General features: G+C 40.6%; 2 protein-coding genes and 1 long non-coding RNA gene across 5 annotated transcripts in view; 2 read left to right on the forward strand and 1 right to left on the reverse strand.

Annotated features, from left to right (window-relative positions):
- Positions 1-1841: 1841 nt before the first annotated feature.
- LOC126590373 (uncharacterized) overlaps positions 1842-21160 on the forward strand; it is a 43312-nt gene continuing 23993 nt past the window's right edge. The window contains exon 1 of the mRNA XM_050255842.1: positions 1842-1925. Within this exon, the coding sequence (XP_050111799.1) occupies positions 1842-1925 (84 nt within the window). The remainder of the gene's footprint in view (positions 1926-21160) is intronic.
- LOC126590596 (uncharacterized) lies at positions 2367-4966 on the forward strand. Of its 3 annotated transcripts, none has more exons than XM_050256066.1 (5): positions 2367-2665; positions 3472-3671; positions 4323-4420; positions 4553-4633; positions 4760-4966. In XM_050256066.1, the coding sequence occupies exons 2-5, from the start codon at positions 3560-3562 to the stop codon at positions 4874-4876; spliced, it is 408 nt and encodes a 135-aa protein (XP_050112023.1). In that variant the 5' UTR covers positions 2367-2665; positions 3472-3559; the 3' UTR covers positions 4877-4966. The 3 variants fall into 3 exon arrangements, with proteins under 3 accessions (XP_050112023.1, XP_050112022.1, XP_050112024.1); XM_050256065.1 differs by having other exon boundaries at positions 2374-2665; positions 3526-3671; XM_050256067.1 differs by having other exon boundaries at positions 2374-2665; positions 3526-3671; positions 4766-4966.
- Positions 5944-6664, reverse strand: LOC126590600 (uncharacterized). The gene is made up of 2 exons (XR_007612096.1): positions 6293-6664; positions 5944-6169 (listed from the first exon to the last, which is right to left on the reverse strand). It is a non-coding gene; the product is annotated as an uncharacterized LOC126590600 (long non-coding RNA).

Here is a 21160-nt window from a genome sequence, read left to right on the forward strand (position 1 = left end):
TTTAAAAAATTGGTATGGAATTGATATGGAATTGAGATTTTTTTTTTGTTTGGTTTGAGATTTTTGGGAAAATTTTTCAGCCTTAATTACAACTCATAATTGCAGGGTCTCTATGATTCAAGTCCCAGTGGTTTTGTTACATTGAACCTTGGTTCCCAAGATGTGAATGAAGTAATCCAAATAAAGCCGCGTGGTAAGGGTATTGGTCTTAGAGGGAGGAAAGAGGGAGGAAACTCAAGAGTTGGAGGAACTAAATTTAATACTTTAAAAAGAAAAAAAATATCATAAATTTATTTTTTAATAATATGGGGCTAAAAATTTAACACAAAAGAGTTGGAGGAGAAAAATTGTTTCTCAATTAAAAAATAAATTTTCTAGGTTAAAAATTTTAAGTTTTAAGCTAAGAGTTAAATATGATCTAAGAGGAAGCAATCTCTACTCTTAAATATCCTTTTTAATTTCCTGGTTTAATATGAAAGTTCCCTACAGTTTACATGTTGACGAAGACCAACACGTACGCCCCCACCACCAGACACACAGGCTTATTACTTTGAGATGAGATCTTCTGAACCCAAAAACTCTAGGAGCCTTTGTTAATTGGCTTTATTTTTTATTATTTTAATCATTATCAAATTAACATTAATTATGTTTGATTCAATTAACAAAGACACAAAGAGACCACAAGGATTTTTGGGTGCAGAAGATTTGGACTCTATTACTTTAGGATAAACGCCACCGTGGGAATCAGGTCGGTTAATGGCCCTAGCATTACCCTATTGCTTATAGCTTAGAACCTGAATCCAAATAGAATTTAAATAAACGCCGCCTTTGTTAATTGGCTTTATTTTTTATTATTTTAATTATTATCAAATTAACATTAATTATGTTTGATTCAATTAACAAAGACACAGAGAGACCATAAGGATTTTTGGGTGCAGAAGATTTGGACTCTATTACTAAAGGATAAACGCCACCGTGGGAATCAGGTCGGTTAATGGCCCTAGCATTACCCTATTGCTTATAGCTTTGAACCTGAATCCAAATAGAATTTAAATAAACGCATCCATGGAAATTTGGTCGGCTAATTTTATTCAACTGGTCCATCTTCAGGCAGAAGGAAGCCATCGTCTAATAATTACATCGAATGTTAAACTAGGTAACCAAGGGCGTATGAAATGGATGAATCTTCATCTTTTATAACCAACTAGTAGTCTACTAATGAAATGAAATCTGTTTGAAAATCAAAGGGTGGTACTTGTTAAATGAAATTAATCTTGATTTCAAAAGGTTTTGTTTGTATGTGTATTTTGCTGGTACTTGTTAAATTACTTTGGGTGCAAGGGGCAGATGCTTGGTTTTTGTGGGTAATATTAGAGAGATTAAATTCTTACATTAAATTTTGTAAACTAAATGATGTGATCACAGATTATTGAATTATTAAATGTTGATTAACGTGTTTATTTTATTTTTGTGACACATTATTTAATTTATCAATTTAGTTTAAAATTTTAATTTCCTTAACATTACTTTTTTTAAGGGTAATGCTAGAAAGACTTGTAAATTAAATAATATGGAAGTTAATAATTAAATTATTAACGTACTTATTTTTTATTGGTAACACATCATTTAATTTGTAAATTTAGTATGTCTAGCATTACTCTTTTTTTAATAATTAAAGGTGGGACTCAAATCAGACTTTTAATAAATATGCAGCACACTTGATATTTGCACGACGAAAAAAACTCTTGCATATAAATACGTACGAAAGAATGCTGTAATCAGAAGACATTGATTCACAGCATCGACAGCGGAAGAAGGTAAGGAGGTCTTGGTGATAGGAGATGGGCAAAGACAGCAATGTTGGTCTCGTCGTTGGAGGAGTAGTGACGTCCACTGACACTGCTAATCACGAGCTTGCTGCTCAGGTCCTTCCTCTCCGATTTGGATCCCAAATTGTGGGGATCTTAGTGATCTTCACATCTTAAGCATTCATCATCGTACGGTTAGAAATCATTTGATTTTTTTTAATTAAAATTAAACACAAAATAGTATCTGACGAAAACTGACAGTACAATACGATGAATGGTTAAAAGATGAGAATCACTATGATCTCGACAAAATGAATCCGAAAAGGATCCTCTCTCTCCAATTAATGAAGTTCATTTTTTGCTACTTTACAGTGATTAAATACATCTCTGGAAAATGGAAATGTATAGCAAATCAAAACCCATTTCGCTAGGATGGGAATCCCATAAAACTGATTAACAATAAATGAATATACTTCTGAGTTTGACAAAACTTTTAAATAACTACAAATATTGCATGCGAAAAGGGAAGCCAACTGAAAGTTTTTCCATTTTTTTAACGCGCTTTGTGGTGAAGAAAACAAATGAACGTTTTTCCATTTTTTGGGAAGCTTCACCGAACTGGGCTCTCACCCCTATATAACTATGCTTGCTCAGATTCCTACAATCCGAAAACCAAAATTCGTTAGATCCTTTCAATGTTCAACGTCTAACCGAAATCTTAGATCCTTACACTCGCTCACTCCCCCACTCCTCCCTCGAACACGTTTCCCGCAACCATTTCTGGGCGAACACGCTCTCCCGCAGCTGCCTCTGGTGCGTCTCTACGACTCCGACGAGCTAGATAGCTCCTTTGCCTGGTAAGATTTTTGCCCTCAATTTGAATTTAGCTGTTTAATTCCTGTTTGTTTGCCAAGAAATCTTGAATATACCCATAACTTGGCTGTTTTATTCCTGTTTGAACTGTCTCCGGCTGGACCGTACGATCAACGCCAGTGTGGTCTCCTTCTCCGATTGCTCTCTCTTGCTCTTTTCTTCATTTTTAAAGGGGGACAGGCTTTCTCTTATTGATGTTCAACTGGCTAAAAATGGTTCTCGAAATTGTAGTTTAGAATTGGGAAGGTTTATTGTATTTGAAAGATTTTAATAGATTTATAAATTTATGAGTTTTTATGGAGTTTAATTAATTTGTAGAAGTTTCATATAAAATTTTGATTCAATTATCTCGAAATCTTAAGAAGATGTGAGATTTGTGGATGCTTAAAATACACTACACAATCTCTCTAATTCTCTTTAATTCTCAACTTTCTTAAATTCTTTAAAATCAATTTCTAATTTAATACATCAAGATTTATAAGGATTTTAATAAACTATTTTAAAATTATAATGAAATACATCATGAATTTCAAATAATCACTTAAAATCCTGATTAAATACCCGTAAATTCATTAAAAGAATTAAAATCTCTAAAAAATACACCCCTCTTAGTATTCTTGATTTAGAGCGAAAGGTCTATAATTTATTTCTTACAGTCCACATAAATGTAAATAGTATCCCTGTTGTATATATTACAAATTCTACATGTTTTATACGGTTTTGAGATCCGCAAGAGTTTTCTGTATAAATATATTTTCAAGACATTTTAAACACCCGCAACGACATGCAGGCACTTTTTCTAGTGGACGCTAAAAGCTTAATAAGAACCCTGCTTATGTTTCAGTTGAGTTGAGTAGTTGGTGCATGAAGCAAGCAAAATGTGTCTTCAACAACGCATACCACGCAGCAAGTCACTGTATCATCACTTTCAGCTATCCCAATCTCCGCGAGCGACGCTGCGCTGCTGCCTCTCTTTTCCCCCTTATTCAGGTTTCTTTGAGCCCTTTGTTTTGTTGGAAAAGCTCAACATTATTGGATAAACAGCTTCCTCTTTCATTAGCGTAAAAATGGATTTGTTTTTCGTTCTGTTGGTTCTTGAATCTTTGGGGCCTAACTAAAAAGGTTCTGTAGAATACACATGAAAATTTGAGCAAGAATTCAATTTGTATTTTACTTTGTTTTTACTGGTGTAGTTTATTACTTTGATTGAACACGGGTGGAGATTATTATTTGTAGTCTGATCTGAACTGTTCAGTCCCATGCCTACAAGGTCGTTGTGCAGGATACTGTCAATTTCTGTTAGATTAACCAAATGCTATATATGGAGAAAAGGAGGGGAGAGGTTTCTATGGTGTTTCATTGAGTTACAGAAAACATGATTCTTTTTTGTATGTTTTTGCAAGGAGTTCCTACCTAGATATAAGTAGGATGCAAATTAGTCTGGGATCGATGCTCATTAGTTTAGGATTCGTACATGCAAAAAGAGAATTTCAGTTAGCTGATAATTTACTTTGGTGCAGAATTCCCTTACCAAAGGTGTTTAATTGTTATCAAAAGTGGTCCATTTATTATGGGCTTAGTTAGATCGTCAAACTCCAATTTTGAATGATTTTTATTCATTATTTCGTTTTGATTTTTCAGGATCTGATCGCTTGTACACCAATGAGAACCCCAGCAGGTCATCTTTGCTTACGGAAGGTTTCCATGATGACAACAACGACAATGCATCACACCAGCTGGTAAATTTATTAATCCTAATCATGGTGAACACATCTTCTAAATTTCACCACACCATTTAACATATAAATAATTTAACTTTGACATATTGGCTTGCAATATTTGTAAAACTTTAGTTGAATTGATTTTCTCAGGGCCCTGATGAATCCAATCCTAGTGACTCGCATTTACCATCCTCTGGTCCTCATGCTAACACCAATCTTGCAAAGGCAGAGGTAAATAGTAAGCTTGTAGAGTTAATTAACTCTCCTTTGTTTTTCACTATTGCTTCTGAGATACGTGATTTTGTTCTTTTTTAATAGTAAGCTTATAGATAGTAATAGGGCTCATAATGTTCATAGCTGCAGGCTTGTGTTGGTTCAAATCCCAGCAAGCATGTTGAAATTAGCGTTGGTGATCAGCACGGTGAAAGCACTGTTTTCGTCCAAGCACGTAGCATACCAAGAGTAATGGTTTAACCGATCATACTTGTATTTGAAACAGCAATTTTTCAAAAATCTCTTGTGAGCTGGTTTATCTTAATTGGATAAATAGTCATTCAACTTTAATGTGACCGAAGCAATGGTTCTTTAACTTCAATTTAATTATAATAACAATCCCTTCAACATTGACTTATTTTAACAAAATTCTGATAAAATTAGTGAAAAAGTCATACTGCCCCTTTTGATAAGTTAAAAATAAATAGTGATATACTTTGAGTTGAAAAACCATAATTAAGTTAAAATTGAGAAAACATTTCATCAATTTAAAAAAATAAAATAAAAAAACTGAATTGAAGTTGGTATAACTTGGGCAGGCTACTTCATCAGACTCAGAGTGGACCCTGTTATTCACTAGCTTTGTCATCGAGACTGTGTCTTTTGCTTTTGATCTATCTTCCTCCCCACGTAAGCCTCAATATACGCTGATTGGCATGCTGTTGGCAATCGTGGCTGTACTCGTCTGCATCTGGGAGCTCGTCCACAAAGTTAAAAAGGAAGGAGTTTTATTGAGGAGGAGGGGAATTTTATGGAGCTTTTACTATCCACCCCCAAAAAACAAGATTTTTTGTCCATTCCCTGAAATTGCTGGATTAAGTCTTGCCATTACTCAAACCATTTGTTCGGGAGTGCAGTATCATTTATACCGTCGCCATGTTACTTGCCCTATTATACTGGACATTTTGACCGCAGTACTAAGTTTCTGTTCGTTTGTTCTGCTTCACATAAAACTTTTGAGATTAGTCGCTTATGCCACCCTTCAGAATGGTACATAAGCAACGACTGGATTCAAGTGATCATGGAAGCGACTGACGGAAGAAAGTTCTTTGCGGGGGAATGCTTCTATTTAAGTTTTCACCTTATTATGAAAGCTCATAAAGTGCTTGTATAGAAACGGAACTTTGTTCACAAGTTCTTTTATGTTTACCAGCACCGGCGGAGCCACATTAAGGGCTACCTGAGCTAGGTACATACATTAAGGGCTACCTGAGCTAGGTACCTGTACAAGTTTAAATTTGTTGAATAACGAAAATTCTTGACTCACCTTGTGAAAAATTAAAATTTTTTGTTTATAAACATTTAAATCTTTAAACTAGTCCACCTGATAAAAAATAAATTTCTAGCCCCGCCATTGTTTACCAGTATTAACTGGTGCGAGTATTGAAATTAAGTCTACAATTGTCCGATCGGATGCTAGTCCTACAAATTGAGATGTTTGCGTTAAACGGGATATTGATATTGTTGTAGGTTGTCTCAATCCATCCGGAAGATCTGAAAATGAATTAAAAAGAGAGGTTAGAAATAGAACTTGATAAACACAAATTCCCGACGATGTAAAAAATGAAATAGAAAAAGAAGTTGATAAAAATAATTATCCAAATAAAGACCTCCCACCAGCAGGTATCAGATCTCTACATTGAGCATCCATATTCTTCCATGGAATATGGTTACAGATCCCGTTTCACAAATTGACATAGGTCTTGCTCCATGGTTGGCTGATTAAGAGCTCAACTGCCTTCTCTGGTTATCTCTCTTGTCACCAGGGCTCTCGATCGAGGTTCCCCTGCTTTGACTTTGAGATTTTGGCAGAGCTCCGGAGCTGGAACTTGGAAATAGGTCGGGAGAGAGGATATTCCAAACTGAGAAGGGAGAAATGAGCAGGTACGAATTTGCTCAAAGACGGCGGGTAGGGATTGGGACTTTGGTGGCAGCCAGACCCTTTATATACTTGGCAATCGGTGGTGGTGTTCTAGAATTTCAATTACTTTATAGGCAACCACCCACGTGGGATTCCTCTCTTTCCCCTTACAACCCGCAGTTTCCTGCCTCTTTCTTCCTTTTATTTCTCCAACACGTTATTTGGGACCCACCACGTTACAATCCGCGGTGTCCTAGCTCTTTCCTCCTTTTATGTCTCCAACACGTTATTGGGACCCACCCACGTGGGACTCCTCTCGTTCACGGTGTTCGGTCAAATACTCCTGTATTACAATTACTTTATTTTTGTTGAGCACTGTGCGTGGGACCCACCCACCTGGGATTCCTCTCTTTCCCATTGCAACCCGCAGTTTCCTGGCTCTTTCTTCCTTTTATTTATTCCTCTAACACGTTATTTGCATTACTTTATCAGTATTGGTTAAAAGATTGAATTGTAAACTAGATTTATCAAATAAATAATATATTATTAATGTAAATAAACATATTTATTACCGTTTAAATAATAATTCAATATTTAACTTTTATGTCGTTTAATTTATAAAATTTTATTTACAAATTTAGTTTCTCTAACAATATCTCTTACTTTATTATTGTTTGGCTGAGCACTGTGTTGTGGGACCCACCCACATGGGACACATTACAACCCTCATTCCAGAATGTGACACATGGCCTATCCAAACATTTCCGATTTTTTCATTTGAAAAAAAAAAAATTTAATGACAAAAAAACTAGATCGTTAATCTGGAAATCAAACGGTCCAGATTCAACGTGACTGAGTGGGGCTGACACGTGGGCCCCATCGTCACGCCCCTAACACAAATTTTTTTAAAACGTGACTAACGTCAGCCTGACGTCACTTCTCTCTCAGGCACTCGGGCCTTGGACTCCGGCCTGACCTCTCCCACGGGATCCCCCTAGCCCAATAGCCTGAATAGGCTGGAGCTAGTTTGGGAGCAATTAGATTGGATTTGTTGCCAATCCCCATTGCTAAATACCACAGTGGAGCTGCTCTAAAGAGCAACTTACGTGTTTAATAAGTCTTCAGCTTGTTTGAAAATTAACATGCTAAACTTTTTATTTTTAAGTGCAACAAAACATAAAAAAGGCGTAATTTTGGTTTCTGTCAATTTTAAAAATATTGATTAAAAGTTTCATTATTTCATTTGTCTTTGGTCAGCAGAAGAGTACAACGAAATTTCAGAGAAAGGATTTTATGTCTCTGGGTCAGCAGCAGTCAACTCCCTTCAGTTTCCTCGCTCTTTCTTTCCCTCCGTGTCCAACACGTTTATTTGGATTACTTTATTAACCCCCTTCAGTTTCCTCCCTCTTTCTGGGAAGGTTCTTTGCCTTCACATTTAAAAGTAAGAATTTAATTGAAGTTCGTATAACTTCTTCTGCAGGCAACTTCGTCAGAGTGGATCCTGTTACTCTCTAACCTTGGCCTAGAGATTCTGTCTGCTGCTTTTGATCAGGTTTCCTCCCCACGTAAGCCTCATTATGCACTAAATGGTATGCTGTTGGCAATCGTGGCAGTACTTGTTTGCATCTGGGAGCTTGTTCACAATGGTACAAAGGAAAGACTTGTATTGAGGAGGGGAATGCTATGGTGCTTTTACTATCCATCTCCAAATAACAAGCTTTTTGGTTCATTCGCCGAAATTACTGGATTAAGTATTGCCATTGCTCAATGCATTTGCTCGGCAGTGCAGTATTATTACCTCTGTCGGCATACTACTAATCCTATAAAACTGTCCGTGTGCCTGTTGTGTTCTTTTTCGGTTTGGTTGTTTTAAAATTAGTTAAGAATCAGAGGGACACCGTTGATGACACCCTTGAGAGTGGTGCTTAACCAAAGACAGACTAGATTTGAGTGAACACAAAAATGATTCTCAAAGAATAAGATCAACCAGCGGAAGGTTTTCTTGGCACGGAAGCATGCCTTGAAGTTGTCACCTTTAACGTATAACGAAAGCTCATATATAGCTTCTTTGTAGAAATAGAAGATCCCTGTTCAATAGAACTCTTCTTCCATTTAATGTAAAGTATGTATATAAAAAAAATGACCCTGAATCTGTATTATATAGAACTCTTCTTCTTCCCGAAATTTAGGAAATTCATAAACCAGTTGTCTTACTGACAGTTCTACATCTGTACCACTCTAGTAAGTAAATGAAGTCGCAAATAAATACATGATATTCGGGTATTTCACATCTCTTGAGCAATAAAGTATGTGCTCAAAATTGTTAATAAAGTCATTATGTATGCCTCAATGGTGAAGCACTGATACCATTTCTTCTCTACCCATTTTTGTAGGCTTCAATATCCTGACCATGTTATAACAGAAACAACATTTTATATTAGATAGAACATAGTTTGGACCTGATCATAACATTAGCAGAGCATCCAAACTCCTCTGTACACTCATCTAGGAAGTACTGAATCTTACGGTGTCAATTATTTTAGATATCACAATCTAATGCCTCTTCTTTATCCAAATCGATCGTAATGTTCTACGATACCATATCTCTGCATCTGAGATTATGCGCAATAGATTAATTAACACTTTATCAAATTATTTGCTTCGTAAATTTGCTGGTTAAATTAAGAGACATCCTAGTTGTAACATTGAAGAATCACTATGCTTATAATTATGGATACGAAAAGATTTCTCTACTGTAAATCTAAATGTGTCAAATCTTAGCAAATATAGTTCGCTGGGTCGTCGACTGATTGTTACTGTGTAATCTCATGCGTTGGTGCTCCAGAGCTTTCAGTATAAGCCGGTTATTTTGGACATGAAAATGCAGGGTATGATATCCAGACTCAATGTTGAGATATGTAATGCAGATTCGCTTGTCAACAATGCCATTACTGACTGTTTCTGCTGATGTTCGTCGGACCTGTGACTTGACTGCACAGGAAGTATTCTGAATGGGATGTGCTGATCTATTATTGGCTTTACTGGGATGCTTTAGCTGAACGTGTGATTCTGATTCTTTCTCTTGAATTTTTCTGGTTGTCAATGTGCAGGGATAATCAATACTGATTTTTCTATGCTTTATGATTTTATGTGTTCTTCCATTTGTTACAGTCCACATGAGACTTCATCTTCTTTTCAACTGTCTTGCCTCAGTTTAAGTTGTTGTTGGAACCTAAACTCTCTCTGGAGTCGAGGATTGAAGGCAGCAAGGAGTTTCCTAAGCATGGTTGCTGCCTGCATCGAACAAGAAAGAAGAAGAAAGGGTTTTAGCCTCCAACGGCTAGTTTTAGTTTAAATGTATGTGTGAGTGTGTGAGTGACAAGTGTACACTCCAGATTAGATCACTTAAAACTCAAATGAAGGGATAGGATTTAATCTGAAGTAGTAAGAATGAAATGGTTGTTTTAAGTCTCTTGTCAATCACTCTCTTGAAAAAGTATGGGTCTTGGCAATGCACCATACCCTACAAACATTCACCTACTTAGTGATTGTAAACACGGGAATTCCTGCGATAAACGAGACAAGAACACGTGTACAAAATAATATTTGTATTAATGATTTAGGGGTTACAATCTCTTCTACAAATTTATCCTCTGATTCTATCTTTGAAACGTGTGGATGTAGTGTTGTTGATCCCAGGGCCGTCGAGGCTTGATCTTGGACGAACAGTTGATGAATGATGAACACCTTCTTCAAGGGGCCGTCGGGGCTTGATCTTGAATTGGTGGAAGTTCTTCAAGGGGGCGTTAGGGCTTGATCTTGAAGGACGATTTCACGAAGAACGAAGAGGGTTTTCTTGATCCTTCGGGATTTGCTTGAGAGCTTCAGAGTTTCGAGGCTTCAAGGCTTTGGTGTGGTGTGAATTCTCTTCCAATTTGGGAGTAGAGAAAGTGTATGTCAAAATCCTCCTTTGATTCTTTGATGGAGGAGCCTATTTATAGGCTTTGGGAATGAATCACCACCATCCATTTGTTTTGGTGGATGTTGTAGGTGAATTTTGGGTGGATGTTGTAGGTGAATTTTGGGTGGATGTTGTAGGTGAAGTGAATGAAGGTTGTAATTTTAATACAATGGTCAACATTTATTACACTAAAATTTCAATGTTTACAAATGTAATCTTAATGCAATGGCTAACATTTATGCCACCGAAATTTCAATGTCTACAAATGCCCCCACTTCAAGGCGCGTTGTATACATGTGCTTGTTACATGTAGAAGATGCGTTTTGAAGTCCCTTAATGCAGTTGTCGACCCAATGGCCGTTGAGGCTTGATCTTGAATTGGTCTGGGAGTTTCTTCAAGTGCCGTTAAGGCTTGTTCTTGAATTTTGTTTGAAATTTCTTCAAGGGCCGTTGAGGCTTGATCTTGGATGAAATTGGACCACAAGGAGCTTCGTGTAGTAGACGATCCTTGGCTTTGATAATGGATGAATCGGCACGTATTTTGTTGTGCTTGTTGACTTTCCACAGCTTTGATCTTGAACTAGGCTGGAGGAGTTTTCTGGTTTCCTACAAAGGACTTTCCACAGACTTAATCTTGAACTGGATTTGACTCAAGGGTGGTGGACACTTGATCTTGAGTCAGGGTGGTTGAGGCTTGATCTCGAACTTAAACATGACCACGAGCAGTTTCAGGACATGCATGCTTTGAAAGATCAAGGAAGTTCGTAGCATTTTCATATGAATCTTGAGTAGTTTGGTCAACAGTATGATCTTCAAGATTGATGGGCTCTTCTTCCGGTTGGTGACTTGATCTTTAAGGATTACCGAGACTTTGCTCTTCGGTGAAGGTGCCAGCGAAAGGTCGTTAAAGCTTATCGAGCCTTTTGGGTTAGAGCAACGGTGTCCAGCTTGGATCTTTACTTGAACTCCTCCGTCTGGATTATGTGGTCATGCAGGGAAGGGCTTCGTGCTTTATGATTTGTTCCAGCTCGTTGTGTTGCATTCTTCTCTGCTTGTTTCTTTTGCATAGCTGAAGCGGTGTGCAACCTTTTGCCTTTAAATGGTTCTTCGGAGCACCACCTTTCAGCGACTCACTCATGCTTGGCAGCTTCAGTGCAAAGAGCCGATGTCAACAGATCCACACTCTTGAAGCATTTGCTGAGGGAATTCGAGATATATTAGCAGTTGAAGATGAGCACTCGAGAGCAACGCTAGGTAAGTAACCAAGCAAAGGTTCCGGGCAATCAGTTCCTGGTCGGACATTTAATTTCAGGTTCCGACTGATTGTTTCCTTTCTTCTTGTTCTGCAGGCAAGAGCAAGGGCAGAGGAGAAGATGGGGGAAGAGCATGATATGAGATACCTTTGCTTTCGACCCAAGTGATATGAGATACTTTTGCTTTTGAAGAAGTAGCGGACGATCAGCACATGCATTCGTCGCGCCTGTCTCCATATGCTTTGATGCATCATCTTCACCTGCATCATCTGTTTTCCAGGCATCTTTGGTAGACGAAGAGGAAGCAAAAGATGTTGACGATGGGTATTCGAGAGCACGGCTAGGTGAGCAATCAGGAAAGGTTCCAAGCAGTCGGTTCCTTACCAGGAGCTTGAGTGGAGGTTCCGACATATTGCTTTCTTTATCCTTGTCTTCGCAGTGAAGAGGGAGGACAAAGAAAAAGATAGGGAGAAAGCATGCTATGAGATACTCTTGCTCTCAACCCCAGTGATATGAGATACCTTTACTCTGGTGTGGCTTGGTTGAAGAGGCGCTTCCAGGGAGGAAGAAAACTGAGTTTTGGTTGCAAATGCCCTCGGCGAGGAAGAAAGGTCAGGCTGTATGTGTTTTCAGGGAGGAAGAAAACTGAGTTTTGGTTGCAAATGTCTTAAACTGAGTTTTGGTTGCAAATGTCTTCGGCAAGGAAGAAAGGTCAGGCTGGATGTGTTTTCAGGGAGGAAGAAAACTGAGTTTTGGTTGTAGATGCCTTCGGCAAGGAAGATGGGTCAAGCTGGATGTGTGTCTTGCTATAGGATGGAGGTCGAATTATATGGTGAGCTCTCAACATCAAGTGGTAGGGTGAGCGTGGCCTTGTCACCCACGCTTGTCGGCAGAAGTGCGATAGCTGGCATAATGGACTTCACATGTTTTCAACTTTGTCAGTGATCTCTGACAAAGTTGCACGTGATAGCCGAAAGCTGAGATTGTGTCTTAAAAGTGTCGACGGACTTTACGCAGGAAAATCCGGGTTTTGAAATTCGGAGAGTGGTGTCTCTTCAATTTATGAACGAATGGTTGTGCTGCCTCTCCTTTTAAAGATGTGTCAATTGTATTCAACATGCACAATTTGAAGATTGCCTGCCCGTGAAAAATTATCTCTACTACTCTTTACTTCACCCAACCTTTTTCTTTTAGTATTTTTTTTGAAAATGGCTTCCCCTTTTAACATTTGCTTAGATTTGAGTCTTAGCAGTGACACAGGTGCACCGCGTCAGGGTAATGTATGGCGCCCGTCTTTTTTTTCTTCTAATGGCCCTCTTACAGTTGAAGACTATGTGATGAGGGATGCAACAACGGCTACGGTTGTAGCTAGAAACCTCATCACTCCTAAAGATAATAGGATACTTTCACGACGATCCGATGAGTTAGCTGTTCAAGAGTCCCAGGCTCTCAGTGTCCAGTGTGCGAACTCTGTTTCCAACATGGGCCAACGCTTACTTGCTCGAACTCGCCAGGTTGAATCATTGACAGCCAAGGTGGCGGCTCTTAATCAAGAGATTAGGCAGCTCAAGCGTGAGAATAGAGAGTTGCATATGCTTGCAAATAGTTATTCGACGAGCATGAAGAGGAAGCTTGATCAGCTGATGGACTCCGAAGGTCAAATTCAAAGTGACCATCAGAAGTTTGTGGATGTATTCCAGAGGCACTTTTTACCTTCGTCATCTGGAGTTCGACCAAGTATTGAGGCTCCGAATAAGCTATCTTCAGTGCCTCCCTCCTTTAGGGTTCCACCGAGTACCAAGGCTCCAAGTACTGAGGCTTCACACAAGTGACATTCGTGAAGGCTTTTTCTACTTTTTTTTTTTTGTAATTTCTCGGAGATATTAATGGACATGCCTTATTTTATTCCGTGCATTGTGCTAAGTACAAATAAAACATATAGATGTGTTACTTCTTTTTTTTTTTTTTTTACAGCAGAGCTTATTGCTTTTCCTCTCTACTCGGATGAACGTGTGGGAGTTAGAGTGTTGGGACTTATAATATGCATGGCACGTATATACACCCACACAACAATTATTTTTCAAGTAATGATGCCCATTTTGAAACCTTTATTTTCTTTGCCCTCCGCATGGTGCTGACATATAATCCCCCCCCCCCTTTTTTTTTTTTTTTCAAGTAAGCACTTTTGCCTAATGCTCTTCAAAAGCATCATCGCCACCCTTCGAAGAATCTTACGCGTGCATTGAACCAAGCTCTGACGTTCTTTGACGCGCAAATATGTAACGTGTTTCTTCCATCATGCATTTGATTAGAAAGAATTACATGGAACTTCTTTTTTATCTAACTTGCTGAAAATTTTCTTATCTGATCAGCTGGGGTTTACCCTAATAATAGTCCGGTAAAATTTCGCGCCAGTTCAGGATTGCATGATGGGAATTTGAGCAGTAAACCGGTGAATCTTCGGGGTGGTTTCTATGATTCTGGCAACAACATAAAGTTCAACTTCCCTACAGCTTATACCGTAACCCTGTTGAGTTGGACTGTGATCGAATACCACGAAAAGTATGCTGATATTGGTGAGCTTGATCATGTCAAGGACATAATAAAATGGGGCAGTGATTATTTGCTCAAACTCTTTGTTCCTCCAAACGCAACTTCAGAGTTCGTATTGTATTCTCAGGCAAGCCTTCTGAAAAATTTAAGTCCCGTTTTGATGACCATTGCATTTTCAGTTTTCATTGTTTTGCAACAGAATCCTGTTTCTCGAACACGATAATGAACTATTAGGGACAATGTTCTCCTTTTCCTTTTTTTTTTTTTCAATTTAGGTAGGAAGTGGAAACATTGATGCCAAGGTTCCTAATGACCTGGCAAAGGCCTGAAGACATGCATTGCGACATACCTGTTTTTTTATCTTTCAATGATTTTGTCGCCACCACCTTTTTTTTTTTTTTTTTATTCTTGACTTGCTAATAGTAGTATACACTTGTAAGTAGTGACTTAAAGATGGTACAGCTGGGTTCCTCAGTGGGTTTTCTCGCTGCACTGTGTTCTTCTCGCGTGCGGACCATCTTTGTACTTGCGCAGTCACCTTATCACATTCTTCACTGCATGCGGATTGCTGTTTATACAGTCACTGCATCGCATGCGGATCAGTTTCTTTTGCAACCGTTGAGATCGTTGTATATATATATATATATATATATAGGCATACGCACACACATACACATAGGGCACTGCATATTCACTACACAGCTGCTGCCTGGCTGCAAACACGACTGCGTGCACTGCTTCCTGCGTTCCTCGCGTCTACTACCTGGTAAGTCTCTGTATTTGCTACCTCTTTCAGCTCTACATCTTCGTCGACTGGGCTTTCTTATGTAGCGTCCTCTCTTGCTCATGCTACTAACAATGCGCCTATTGTTCCTGGATGATCCTCGTTTGCTGCTACTGAGCTCGGTGCTGGAAGGAAATGCAGCAGAGAGGAGGTAGGATGCGGATCCTGACGGCGAACGACGGGTTCGGGTTGGCTTCGCATTGATGGACAGAGACGGTGGTCTGAGGCTGCAGAAGTGAGCTTGACAAGGGGAGTCTCGGTGCTGGAGCTTAAGGTGTGCAAAGCGTTGAGGAGGGGATGACCAGTGCTGCAGACGGGAAGAAGAAGGCAGTCGGCTGGCAGGATGCAGCTTTTACTTCGTGAGTCCGTTTATATGTATAACCCATCACCATGCATATATATATATATATATATATATATATATATATATATATATCCCAGAGCCGCACGCAGCAGGCGTTTATACATACATATATATATATATGTCGTGGAGCCGCACACAGCATGCATTTATACATATATATAGCCTGGAGCCGCACACACTTACACTTATATATATATATATATATATATATATATATATATATATATATATAACCCTGAGATTAGTTGTCCCATCTTGAATGACGCACATATATATGGAAGTTGGTTATGATTGATACCGTGCACACATGTACATGTATGTGGAAATTGATTTGTCCCCTCACCAAACCGTGCACTTGTTTCATCACCATGCATATAATATAATGTCCCTTTTTTTATTTTTTTTTTATTTTTTTATATGCACAATGTGGAAGATATGCACAATGTGTGTGCTTCCACTGATGGATTTGTTTGCTGTGCTGCCAGGAATCTTTGATCTTGAAAAGGCAGAGCTTGACGCCAGGATCTTTACGAAGCTTTTAGAGCCGTGGTAGCAGGTTGTGGGTGTGCCGGATATTACAACGAGGTTTCGCTATATAGTGCCTTTTGATCACAGTTTTCCCTCGGTGGTGCGCTGCCGTGTAGAGTTGTGCAAGAGACTGCAGCGAGGCTTTGCTGCGAGTTTGCGTAGCATTTTGGTGGCGAGGGGGATGACCCATCTTTGGCAAACTGGCACGTCTGCAACTTCGTCTTCTCCTAGTGTCATACTCGAGGCTAGGTTAGCGAGAGCGTCTGCCATTTGATTTTCTTTTCTCGGCACATGTTCTAGTGTTACGGCCTCGAACTTTTGTAGCAGCTGAGTTGCCAGTCGGAAGTACGGAACAAGATCATCTTTCCTCACCTCATATTCAGTCACGAGTTGACTAATTATGAGCTTGGAGTCGCTATATACCTCAAGGGTTGTGATTTCCATGTTGATCGCCATTTGGAGCCCGATGATTAGTGCTTGGTACTCAGCGACGTTGTTGGAGCATAATTCGCTTAGTTGGAATGAATAAGGTAGTATTTGCCTTTGTGGCGACATGAATACTACTCCTGCCCCCGTTTCGTCTGCTCGTGTGGATCCGTCGAAGAACATCGTCCATCTCGGGAATATGTCAATGTATAATACCTCCTCGTCAGGCAAGTCGTCTGAGATTTTCCAATCGGCTGGGATTGGATGATCGGCAAGGAAGTCTGCTAATGCTTGTCCTTTGACGGCTTTAGCTGGGACATAAATGATCTCGTATTGATTAAGAATCAACGCCCATTTAGCTAGTCGCCCTGTCAAAACTGGCTTGGACATGACGTATTTAACCGGGTCAGCTTTAGCAACCAAGTGGATGGTGTAAGCATGCATGTAATGTCTGAGCTTCTGGATGGCAAACACCAAGGTAAGGCACATTTTTTCTATTGGGGAGTAGTTCAACTCAGCGCCGGTGAGTGTTCGACTCAGGTAGTAAAATGCTCATTCTTTATGGAATTCGTTTTCCTGTGCCAAGAGTGCTCCCACTGAACTTTCCTGAGCGGCGATGTACAATATGAGTGGTTTCCCGGGCACAGGCGCCCCTAGGACAGGTGGACTTAATAAATATTTTTTTATGCTTTCAAAAGCATTGTGGCACGCTTCGTCCCATACGAACGGAACATCTTTTTTCATGAGTCGACTAAACGGTTGACAACGCCCTGCAAGGTTGGAGATGAAGCGTCTGATGAAGGCTAGTCGTCCTTGTAGACTTTTCAGCTCGTGCAGGTTTCTTGGCTCGGGCATGTTTTGAATGGCCTTGATCTTTGACTGGTCCACTTCAATGCCACGGTGCTTGACAATGAAGCCGAGGAACTTTCCAGAGGTGACGCCAAACGCACACTTTAACGGGTTCATCTTGAGGTTGTATTTTCGCAGCCTTTCGAACACTACTCGCAAATCCTTCAAGTGATCTGATCTTTTCTTTGTTTTGACCACCACGTCGTCTACATAACATTCTACGTTTTTGTGTAGCATGTCATTGAAGATTTTCTGCATTGCTCGCTGATATGTGGCTCCAGCATTCTTTAGACCAAATGGCATCACCTTGTAGCAGTAGATACCTTTTGGAGTGCGGAATGCTGTTAGTTCCTCATCTTCGAGAGCCATACGAATTTGATTGTATCCAGAAGAGCCGTCCATAAATGACAGTGTCTTGTGGCCAGTGGTTGCGTCCACCATGATTTCGATGATCGGCAAGGGGAAGTCGTCTTTCGGGCAAGCGTCATTGAGGTCCCGGAAGTCTACACAAACACGTATTTGTCCAGATTTCTTAAGGACGATAACGATGTTGGAGATCCACTTGGGGTATTGCACATCTCGAATGAAGCCTGTTTCTATTAGCTTGTCAATCTCTACCTCGATTTGTGGAATGAGCTCGGATCGATAGCGCCTTTGAGTTTGCTTTATCAGTCGCGTTCCAGGCTTAACTGCAAGATGATGCACAACGATGACAGGGTCAAGGCTGGGCATTTCCTTGTAAGTCCAAGCAAAGACGTATTTGTACTCTGATAACAGTAGGTAATACTCATCTACCTCGTCCGCACTTAGCAGCGCACTCACGAAGATAGGTTTCTGCTCCTCTTTTGTGCCTAAGTTGAGCTCCTTGAGATAATCAACCGTGGATTGCCCTCCATCCTCAAGTTGCGGTGGCGCAGCAGCGACATCTTCTTCGGGGATCTCATCTTCTCTGCTTTCTTGGATCGTGATGTGGAAGACATTTTGGAATTCCTCTTCGGTGTCGTCCTCTTGGGCTGGTCGGCATGAAGATTGTCCAGTGTGGATGATGGTGCGCCTTCTTACTTTCAGTGGTCCATTTGTGTCCACCTCCAAGATTGCTTGGCGCTTCATCCTTGAAGGAATTGAGCTTCGAATATCACATTTTTCTGCTATCATGTCGAGCTTTTCTTCCTTTGACGTTGTCTTCCTATTTCTAGAAAACTTCTTGTTGTCTTCAAGTCTTTCCAAAGCTGACTGACGAGGAAGAGAGCTAGTCGTGTTGCTTTGCTTCTTAGGTTTTGACAACCTTTCAAAAACAGAGCTTTGGGATGCTGGCATGTTAAGTCTCTTGAAGACGGAGGTTCGGTTTTGACCACCAATGCGGTTAAGTGCTGACATTCTGGGTCTTGAACGATTCATCCTATCGAAGACTGACGTCCAAGGGGTGGATTTAGGCTCATCATGATCTTGTTCAATACTCACGCTGATGTGTTGAGTGCTAGCATTTTTCGCTTTGCTTGAAATCTTCACGGGTGCATTTGGTGTGAAGCCTAGTCCAGCTTTGTTGTTATCAACTCCGTAACCGTGCTTCTTCAACTTCTTTTGAGTCTCGGTGAGGTCACGTTCTTTATTGTTAACGGTGTTTGAAACCTTCTTTCCATGATTCGAAGAAAAAGCGAAGTCGTAGCCAGCTTTTGACATGAGTTTATAGGCGTTTGGATCAAAACCTTCTCCGGTCCTCTGGGTCGGGAGAAAGCTTGGTTCCACCCCCTTTGGTAGAGCTTTTATGAAGCCTTGTGGTAGTCTTGCGACCTTAGTCCCGTCTAGCTGTGTCAGAGGTAAAACTGCATTCGTCTTGGCAACTTTACATTATCCATATGCCTCTGTGCATCGGCTTTGTTTGCTCCAGTTTCGAACGGAGATTGACTATTCTTTCTTCTCGACATCGGGATGTATCGAAAAACGGGTGTGTTTGGTCCATTTGAGGGCGTCCTACTCCCCTTTGTTGTTGCACGTTTAGCCAGCTCATTATCGTTCTTGCTTGTAGACGGTGTAACTTCTTCTTCTTGCTTCTTGGGCATGGCTTGTCGCTCCTGCTTTTTAGGTGTTGCTTTGCCCGTGGATTTGATCTCTTTTGGAAGAGCTTCGGGCACCATGTCTTCATCCATGTAGAACTTGGCGTCTGCGAAATGTGATTCGGCTTCAGTGAATGGTTTGGTGTCGCCATAGATCACCTTCACTCCTTCTCAGTAGAATTTTAAGCATTGGTGAAGGGTGGACGGTACTACTCCGTTCGCATGGATCCAAGGCCTTCCTAAGAGTAAGCCGTAGGAAGTTCTCGCATCAATCACGTGGAATATCGTGCTCGACTTGAGTTCACCAATAGTCATCTCCACTCGAATCATGCCCATCGCTCTTTGTCCTCCTTGATTAAAACCTTGGATTAGTAGACGACTTAGAGACAGTTCATCCGCCTTGATGCCGATTGTAGTCATTGTCGACTTTGGCATGATGTTTATGGCTGATCCACCATCCACAAGCATGCGGTTGACTTTGTGCCCCTTTACATACCTAGAGACGAAGAGATGACGGTTGTGAGGCTTGGATCCTAGCAGCAAGTCTTCATCGGTGAAATGAATTGCGTCCTCGATGGCACAACATGTGGCACATTCATGTGGCCGAGGCTTCAAGCCTTCGTTCTTGCTTTCTTGCACTTCGTGTTCATTGGGACTTTCCAAGACAGCTGCTAATGCTATTCGCATCTTCTTTGGTAATCGTAACGCTTCCTCAATGCTAAAGTGTGTTGGCAGACCTTCTTCGAGCGTGAAAGTTTCTTCTCCCTCAGTGGTGATATCTTTGCCTTTTGAAGGTTCTTCCATTTCTACTTCGACCATATGGCATGCAGCAATAGTGCACTGTTGGAAGAAGTCATTCGGGAAGTACTCGTACAAGGAGACAGGAATGCGTGGCTCTTGCTCCATAGGTTCCCCAGCATACGTTGGCTTATCGACTTTTACGTTTCTTTTAGGCTTCCTACTGTTGCGGCGACGGTGTTTTCTCACTTGTTCCACCTTTGGTCTTGTGGCTTGTGGTTTTGGTTTCCTTGTTTTTTTGTAGGTCACCAATGTCCATCCTTCATCATCATCGGTATACGCATCTTGTTCGTTTGCCCCCGGCGATGGTTGTGTAGAAGGCGCCGTGTAGCTTGCACATTGATAGGAATGGTCGAGTGTCGTTTGGAGAGGCACGTGATCGAAAGATCCGAACGCCACTGTAGTAGTATGTGTTGCGGCTGTGTCCTCAAGGTCTAGCTCTATTCTCCCTTGTTGCGCTAGCTTCATAATGAGTTCTTTGAGGACGAAGCACTTGCCCACATGATGGCTTACGATACGATGGTACTTGCAGTACCTAGGATCGTTTGTTCGATTCATTTCTTCAGGGCGCTTGCACTCTGGTAACTCAATTACCTTCTTTTCCAGCAAGTCATCTAACATCGCATCCACGTCTGAGTCAGGAAAAGGGTATGTCTTTTGCTCCAACTCTCTCAAGGTGTTTTATACTTGTCTTGGGTGCGAGGAGGCTCACTTGTCTTTGTCTCCTTTGCCTTGGTCTTGGAGGAAATCTTGATAGGCGCAGAGGTGGTCTTGATAGGCGCGGATGGGGTTTTGATGGGGGTAGTGTTGACGGTAAAAGTTTCCTTGGCAAGCTTTTTTCCGGTCTTGTCCACACTCGGGGCGAACACCTTATCCTTCTTGAAGTGGGTGATCGGCTCATTCTTTCCGTGATTGGCGATACTCAGCTCCATGTCGTGGGAACGCGTTGCCAGCTCCTCAAACGTTCTTGGTTTTATGCCTTGGAGAATGTAATGTAACCCCCAGTGCATGCCTTGAACACACTTCTCAATGGCAGAGGTTTCAGAAAACCGAT

Source organism: Malus sylvestris, chromosome 11 (assembly GCF_916048215.2).
Source record: "Malus sylvestris chromosome 11, drMalSylv7.2, whole genome shotgun sequence".
Lineage (NCBI taxonomy): Eukaryota > Viridiplantae > Streptophyta > Magnoliopsida > Rosales > Rosaceae > Malus > Malus sylvestris.